At 35.1% G+C, this 8,845-nt stretch overlaps 1 protein-coding gene across 1 annotated transcript; it reads right to left on the bottom strand.

Moving 5' to 3' along the window:
* Positions 1-657: 657 nt before the first annotated feature.
* Positions 658-6,880, bottom strand: LOC136678834 (syntaxin-10-like). The gene is made up of 8 exons (XM_066656988.1): positions 6,803-6,880; positions 5,978-6,147; positions 5,654-5,748; positions 5,418-5,480; positions 5,027-5,128; positions 4,787-4,893; positions 2,709-2,803; positions 658-2,498 (listed from the first exon to the last, which is right to left on the bottom strand). The coding sequence occupies exons 1-8, from the start codon at positions 6,835-6,837 to the stop codon at positions 2,422-2,424; spliced, it is 744 nt and encodes a 247-aa protein (XP_066513085.1). The 5' UTR covers positions 6,838-6,880; the 3' UTR covers positions 658-2,421.
* Positions 6,881-8,845: the final 1,965 nt, after the last annotated feature.

Here is an 8,845-nt window from a genome sequence, read left to right as displayed (position 1 = left end):
TGGCAGACTTGGCTACAATTCCCCTAACATCTGTCTCCACTGGTCTTACATGTGCCTGCCACGCATGTTCCCTCACTTCGGCCGCCAAGTCTGCGTACTTCAGCTTTTTCCTTTCGATTGCTTCATCTACTGTATCCTCAAATGGAACTGTTAACTCTATGAAATGAACTGTTTACTTTCAGAGTAGTTCACCATGTCTGACCTCAGTGTAGTTAACTGTACTCTGGGACCTACAGTTTTTTACCCATGTCTACCAGCAATTCCCAATCTTGTGCTACACCCCATATACCAATATATGAATCATGCTGTTCAGTGAAAACACTGGAAATCTATTCTGAGCTTTTGTCAGCTATACAAATAGTCGAGTATTTAAAAAAAATCACAATCTGCTTATTTTATTGTTATAAATGTCTCACCTTTCCTGGAGATGGACTTTGTATATAAAACAGAGAGGCGCTAGAAAATAAGCCTTAGAAAATAAGAAAAATTAAATCATATTGTTCAACTATTGTACATGACTAAACGGTTTATTAAAACTAAACATCAATTACAGATATTATTCTCTTGATTTCAAATAAAACTGGAATTAACCCAGTGTCTTAAGCAATAATTACACACAAAAGGGATTTTTAAATATAATTTTAATATAAACTTTTCTTTATTTTACAGCTCAAAACAAAAATCACATTCATTGCAGAACAGTATTAAAACCCAACACGATAATCAGTCTCAGACAGCATTCAGACTGAAAACATCTGACTGACTGCGTCTGTTCAGTATATCCGCGTGTGTGGATATATGTAAATGTGACATCATAAAAACTGGGAATTCAAAATGGGCTGTGCTTATTTTCCATATATGGACTGTACAGACTTTTTGAAACTTGTTTATTTACATCAACCAACTGAGATTAAAAACAAAACAAAACAAAAACTATTTTTTTCCATGATATTGACCATGTAATATTGAGTTACTTTCCCCTGTGTCTGGCAGAAAGTAGGTTCTAAAATGTTCAGCTCTTTTCAGTGAACAGGTAAATCACTGTGTTAAATGGTTAAGGCATGGAGCATATCAATTTACATTATTTTACATCATCAGTACATTAATTACACAAGCAGAAAAGGCTGAATCCAGAGCTGCATGACACAATCATATATGAATTATTATTGTGATTTTAGCATTGTCAAACTATGCAATTGATTTTCTATATATTCATAAATATAAATATAATAATCAACAAATATCCCAATTGACGGTATATGTCTTTGGTAAAGATAATATAGATATAAAACGGAGTATTTCTTTAATGTCAGTTGCGCAATATTGGAAATACTGGTAAAGGCTTGGAGCATCCAGCATGGGGCAACAGATCATTCAAAGTTCAAAATATATTAACGTAATAATTCAGTACAAAAATGTCAATATTTTGTTTCTTCTCATGATATAAATTGTTGGAAGCAGATTACATGCAAGTAATAGGGTGTATTATTATTATTAATACCAAAGTTAATAAACAAATAAAATTGCATACCAAATTAAAAATGCTGGTTAAGTAATAGCTGAAATAATTGTAAATGTAGATTAAAATAATATGAAGTAGATGTGATCCTAATGTAATTTGGGAACAACAAGAATTTATGGCAAACACAGTTACTGTTTAAATATCATTATTATATTATCACTAAAATTTGCTATCATAGTGTGGATATATGGCTTCATCTACAGTTCTGTTCATTATGTTATTTTCAGATGTTTACAAATAGTTTTACACCTGTTAAATATTACCATATTAGAATAATTGCATTATATATGCATTATTTATCTGCCAAAACATTAGCTAGTTTTAGTCCAGAGACGATTCCACGGGTCTTAAAATGAGTAATTAATTTAATTCAATCCAATTTAACATTATTATTATTTTATTAAAATTTTATATATGTATTTTTTTTGCAAGAAATATCACTATAAATGCATGGTTGCTATTATCACAATATTGATATATTTTCTGTATTGTGCAGCTCTAGTACAGCTCTTCTCTTTGGCTAGAAACAAGCATTACCTTACAAAATAAAAGTTCCCTCAACCCCGGTGTAGTATTGTTAATTGATTTACATATTTTCCATACTGCACTGTGAACCGTAGGAGTATAAGATATAATATTAAGGCTGCAGCAGGGCAGCAATGTCCACCCCCTTCCTCCAATCTGTCCAATAATACACAAACATTATTTAAGTGAAATATACAATAAAATAACCACAAGCTGAAATTGTGTGTAAAAAAAAAAAAAAAAAAAAAAAAAAAAAACCACGAGAGGTTTGTGGCAGCATTTACCTATATTCTCAGAGGCCACTCGTTTGTGTGTGGGTGTGCATACATGAACACGTTTGTGTGTAAAAGCCATTCAAGTCCAGCAGGTGGAGGTCACAATGCCAAGAACAGAATGAGGACGACAATGAGGATGATGACGAGAGCACCGATAGCACACCACTGCCGCTTACCTACAAAGGACAACAGTAGTCAAAGTTAACTTTTTTATTATTATTTTCTCAAAAAAAAAAAAAAACACTACAGATAAACACACCATATATGACTTAAAATTGAGCAGAGTGCAAAATCTCCAAAACAGCACTGGGATTAATTCATTATAAAAGAGTAAAATACCATTCATAAGTGCTCTGAAACGGACTGGGTATCTCAGTCATACTCACTGCTCGTCATGTGTGAGACTTTCTCCAGCTTCTTTAGAACTGAGTCCATCCTGGAACCGGTATGCTCCATCTCCTCACTGAACTCACCCAACATGCTGAAAAATACAGACACTATAAGTTTCACCATAATATACAAAAACTTTAGTTATGAATACATTGATACAATGCTGATGTGATTTAGCAGTTCTAAGATCCTTAAGAAAAAAAAATAGAAACACTGACCATATATGTGTGTGTGTGTGTATCTCAGTATATTAAAATATAATAACATTTATCTTAATTTATTTAATTAATTAATGTAAAAAGACACTCATATTATATAGATTCATTGTTTCAGGTATTTATTTATTTTAATGGTGATGATTATGGATTCTCTATGGGGTTTAGGTCAGGCGAGTTTGCTAGCAAGTCAAGCACAGTGATACTGTGGATATTAAATCAGGTATTGGTACTTTTGGCAGTGTGGACAAGTGCCAAATCCTGCTGGAAAATGAAATCCGCATCTCCATAAAGCTTGTCAGCAGAGGGAAGCATGAAGTGCTCTAAAATTTCCTGGTAGACGGCTGTGATAACTTTTGACTTGATTGGACACAGTGGACCAACCCCAGCAGATGGCTCCCCAAACCATCACTGATTGTGGAAACTTCACACTATACCTCAGGCAGCTTGGATTGTGTGGCTCTCCACTCTTCCTTCAGACTTTGAAACCTTGATTTCCAAATGAAATACAAAATTTGCTTTAATCTGAAAGCAAGATTTTGGACAACTAAGCAACAGTCCAGTCCTTTTGATCCTTGACCTAGTTAAGACACTTCTGCCATTGTCTCTGGGTCATGAGTGGCTTGACACAAGGAAGGTGACAGCTGTAGCCCATGTCCTGGATACGTCTGTGTGTGGTGGCTCTTGAAGCACTGACTCCAGCAGCAGTCCACTCCTTGTGACTCTCCCCCAGATGTTTGAATGGCCTTTTCTTCACAATTCTTTTAAGGCTGTGGTTATCCCTGTTGCTTGTGCACCCTTTTCTACCACACTTTTTCTTTCCACTCAACTTTCCATTAATGTACTTGGATACATCAGGAGGGTGTCAATGACTGCCTTCTGGACACCTGGAGGTTTAAGAAACCTTTTAAGAAACAAAAACCAGGTGTTTTGTGTTGATTATCATTATTTTAGGAGATAATGACTTTTGGGTTTTCATTGGCTGTAAACCAATTCACATTTTGAATTCATTCATTATCTGTAAGTGCTTATAGTTCAGGGTCAGGGTGGGTCCGGAGCCTATCCGGAATCATTGGACGCAAGGCTGGAAAACTCCCTGGAGGGGGTGTCAGTCCTTCACAGGGTGACACCCACTCACACATTCACACCTATGGACACTTTTGAATCGCCAATCCAGCTACCGACATGTGTTTTTTGGACTGTGGGGAGGAAACCGGAGCACCTGGAGGAAACCTACTGACTGGTTTTCTGACCCATGAAACAGCCTGGACCCCCACTAATAGAGTAAATGTAAACTGCACACTTCAGAGTGGTATTTTATTGTGGCCAGCCTAAGGCACACCTGTGCAATAATCATGCTGTCTAATCAGCATCTTGATATGCCACACCTGTGGCGTGGACGGATTACCTCAGCAAAGGAGAAGCGTTCACTAACACAGATTTAGACAAATGTGTGAACAATATTTGAGAGAAAAAGGCTTTTTGTGTACATAGAAATAGGCTTAGATTTTTTCCACTTCAGTTGCTAATTGAAATAATAGGTCTTAAGGTGTAACTACTCTTTAAACATCATTTTGTCAAAGGATATAACATCACGTATTCTTACTTCATTTCACCCATGTGGGTTTATAGTATCTATGCATTGTACCCCCAGAATATTAGAATAATATATTACCATCCTTTTGTTTATTTCTTTCAAATTTTATTTAGAGCTATGCAGTTGCATACAACCAATGTAATAAATTAGAATAAACTCAATGTATTGAAAATATTTTCATTGCAGTTATCTGCTCTGAAACTGTATAATAGTTGATGTTTATGATATGTTTAAAAGTTGTGGCATATTTTGGGTCACTCACACAGCCTGTTCGTCAAGCTCATCTCCAATCCTGTTGGACATGTCCTTTAACACTCGAATACTTCCAGATACAAGTTCTAACTGCTCATCCTGCTCCTGTACAATCAACTACACGTAGCAGAAAGCAGTGTACAGCAGATGGAAGAAGTGCTATAATATCAAATCATAATAATAATACAGACACTCTAAACAAAACCAGCAAAGGTAACAACATAATTATAATAAAAACAGGTTTGTTTACCTGCTGCTGCTCCTGTTGTTCCTGGATGTACCGGGAATTGGCTGAAACCAGGTGAGGCTCCAGACCTGCATGTCTCACCTGAGTAGATCCTCCCATCAGAGCCTGCATGCACGCACGCAAAGGAGCGCATATGTATTTCTTTTGTTTGTTTTTAATAGAAAATGAATGAATGAATACATATTCATTCATAATATCAAATTACTCACTCATACATGACAAAATGTTCTACAAGGGATTACATGTGTATTTATGATAATGCATTCTTTATAAATAAGTATTTTTGTGTATATTTTTCAAAGGACAGTTTTTATAATAGTGCCTTACATTTTTCACATATTTTATAGTGATGTGTAGTGTGAACAGATATATTAAGGCAGATGAAAGTACTTACCTGTCTGTTCTTTTTTTCTGCCTGAGCTACAGCTGAGGGACTGGACAGCTGCTCTTTCATCTCCTATGTACAACACACATATACATACACATATAGATATATAAAAGTGTGCTTATATTAAAGGAATATTTTGGTGGGATTGGGGGCAGTGAGTTGGATTTAACTGTATTTTCAGCTTTTACTTTTTAATATATTAAGCAGTGTTCGAACTTTTGCACATGACTTTCTGTGTGTACCTGAACAGCTGTTCTTGTTTTCTCCACAAACTCTCGCCGCTCCTGCAGCTCATTCTCCCCAAGTCGGAACTTTCCAGGGTTTGATTCCACGATACCTCTCATAGTTAAGAGCTCATACATACTTCTGGTTTGAACACACTAGAATGTTCATGATTCACTAAAGCATTACATAATGCACACAGCTCATATAGTGTAATGTAAAATGTAATACTGTATGAACACTGATGTGTACATAGTGTGTATGGTGTGCATGTAAGTTTGCATTTGTAGATGTTTATTTGATATAATATGATAAATAAAAAGATACACAGAGAGAGAGGATACTAATGGTTTCATGGAGGTCCTCCAGGTCCCAGTCAATAGCCCTGAGACAGTTTCTCAGCTCATTGGTGCTCCAGTCTAATTCATCTCGATTAACAGGTGTGTCCTCTTGCAGAAGCTCCTCCCATCTCTGAAATAGTCCCCGAGCTCGCAATAATGCCTTCTGCACCTCACTACAAAATTTGTTACACATTATACATCATAATGCAGTCTTTGTTATATTAAGTAATATTATACCCTTTTGAATGTTCCTACAACACATTCTCATTATTCTAAATTATAATACAACCTCCATGTAAATGCAATATAAACAAGAATGTGTGATGTGTTCATTTTTCTGAACTTTACTTAACAGACAAAAATAAAAAACTTCAGTGTTTTGTAAATATAAACTTTATATATTTACTAACATAAACAAGTGTCCCAACTGTGTGTAATCCTTTCTTACTGTGTGTGTGCACTCTCTGAGACACTGTGTATACCCTCATTGTGTGTATACCCTCACACACTGTGTAATCTACTCACAGACGCTGTGTACAATTTCTCATTTTGTACTCTCTCAGACATTATGTGTTATGTCTCACTTTGTGTACTCAGACCACACGTGTAATCTTTCAGACACTGTGTGTTATCTCTCAAGCACTGTGTGTATTCTTCTCTCATTGTGTGTACTCTCTCAGACACTGTGTAATCTCTCCTCTCAGACACTGAAGGATTGTAAAATAACCCGTCTCTGATTTTGACTCAGAACACCGATCACACAGAACTCATCGTGAAGTACATCATTAATGACAGAGTGAAATAAAGAATAATAAGTATTATTTTTACCCTTTAACCACGAAGAAAGGATCTTCCATGGACATGGTTCCTCTCAGCAGCAGTTTACACTCGATGTTGTACTTCAAAATAAAAGTCCTGACGCACTCCCTAAACTCCTCTGGATACTTTAAAAAAGTCTTTTACCTATTAAAATTCATCCTTAGTCACCATTGATACTGTAATTAATTTAAAGTGTTAATTCAACTGTCTAATACTTTTTTCTGCGTTAAATTACCACTCGCAGAAGTTATTTGCTGTTTTATGAATTACGTTCAAATGATCATTTTTAAAATAAAAAAGTACCACTCATTGTAGTAGAATATGCATACCGTTATATGTGATTTTTGGTTGAAGTCTTTTATTGTGAAATCAATCTGAAGTGAAGTATTTGTGACGTTGCAAACGGGCTTTTATTTTTTATTTAAGTATTTTAAGTAATAAAAGGCCACTTGTGTATTATTTGTACCGTCAGTGTTTCATTAATGTTCTCTGTTAATTTTCCTAAATTTAACTGAATCATAAAGTTAAAAGTTTATTCTCTCTCTCTCTCTCTCTCTCTCTCTCTCTCTCTCTCTCTCTCTCTCTCTCTCTCTCTCTCTCTCTCTCTCCCCACACACAAAATTTTGTGTCTGTGAATTGTTGGAACAATATATGTATACCATTTTGTGGACACATATTAGATTTGTATAAATACTACAAGAAATCTTACCCTAACCTTAAACAATTTCTTTATCTTAAAATGTAATAATTTACATTGTGGGGCCAGCAGAGGGGTCCCCATAAGTAAGACAAATCTCCACACTGCGTGATCAAGTGTGATCTATTCCTCGCGCGCACACACATACACACAGTAATAAAATTGAGGCATTTGTTTAGAATGCATTCTCTCTGAGTTTTATTCCAGGCCTTTGGGTAGGGTTCTGTTCAGAATTATTACAAAATGCACTTTAGAAACAGAAAGAGCATGATAGAGGAAGAGAGAGAGAGAGAGAGAGAGAGAGAGAGAGAGAGAGAGAGAGAGAGAGAGAAACAGGGATTTTCTCACAGCCGGAATAGAGGGCAACATCACCACATTCACAGCCTCTGCTTTCATAGCAATATCAGCAAACAGGGCTTTTAACATTTAAATCTACTCAGCAATAAAGCTGATGTTTGTTTTTACATATTTTAAATATAATTTTCAATATCGGTAACCTTTCAAACAGCGTGTTGCCTCACCTGCAGTTTTCAGTATCATTCGGCAATAAAAACAAACAAACAAAGATCCTTTATATCATTATTTTTTGGTGCTCTTTTTCTGTAAATTTTTGCTTTTTTGTTTTTAAAAATAGAAGAAAAAAAAGAACACATTGCTCTTAAAAACATCTATCTATTTTTATATATTTATACATATATATTCTTTTCTTCACACCCACACACACACACACTCACACACACACACATACACACAAACACACACGTGTGTGTGTGTATGTGTGCGTGTGTTTTTATTATTATTTTTTTTTATATATTCCTGAAGTTGACCCACAGAGTGGCATGCACATTGCACATGCATATCATGAAAACATACTCCTCCTCATCGCCATGGTAACATTCTTCCCTTTTTTAAACCTTCATCTTTTGCTTCTGAATGATTACAGAGGATGATGGTGGAAGTGTGTAATGATGGACTGATGTGAGAGACTGGGAGGGGCTTGGGGTATAATGGTAAACACAAAAATACTATACTGTTAAAACTTTATTATAATTTAAATTGTTCTATCATATTATTACTATTTCCAAAAAATAATCATATCAATAAATAAATATAAATACATTATTCAATATTTTTGCCTCTTTCTGTTAATATTAAAGCTCTATATATTATTTACTTTATTATTCAACCTTACAGCAACTCATAAAGATAAAACAGTTTGTAGATTTCAAACGCATGGATACTATTTAATTATTAAAACTATTGTATCTTTCATCAAGCAGATTAAACACACTTCTCCAAAGAGCTGTTGGCCAATAAGAAAATACCCTGATAGCTGTATCAGTTTAGTGTACCAG

Source organism: Hoplias malabaricus, chromosome Y, assembly GCF_029633855.1.
Source record: "Hoplias malabaricus isolate fHopMal1 chromosome Y, fHopMal1.hap1, whole genome shotgun sequence".
Lineage (NCBI taxonomy): Eukaryota > Metazoa > Chordata > Actinopteri > Characiformes > Erythrinidae > Hoplias > Hoplias malabaricus.
This window is presented reverse-complemented; position numbering and strand designations above follow the sequence as displayed.

Excerpts from the sequence above, each read along its gene's own strand:
- LOC136678834 (XM_066656988.1), bottom strand. The coding sequence starts at position 6,837 with ATGTCCATGGAAGATCCTTTCTTCGTGGTTAAAGG. Across the intron at positions 6,148-6,802 it reads CCTTTCTTCGTGGTTAAAGG|TGAGGTGCAGAAGGCATTAT; the intron begins GTAAAAATAATA and ends CAAATTTTGTAG. Across the intron at positions 5,129-5,417 it reads CAGAAAAAAAGAACAGACAG|GCTCTGATGGGAGGATCTAC; the intron begins GTAAGTACTTTC and ends GCGTGCATGCAG.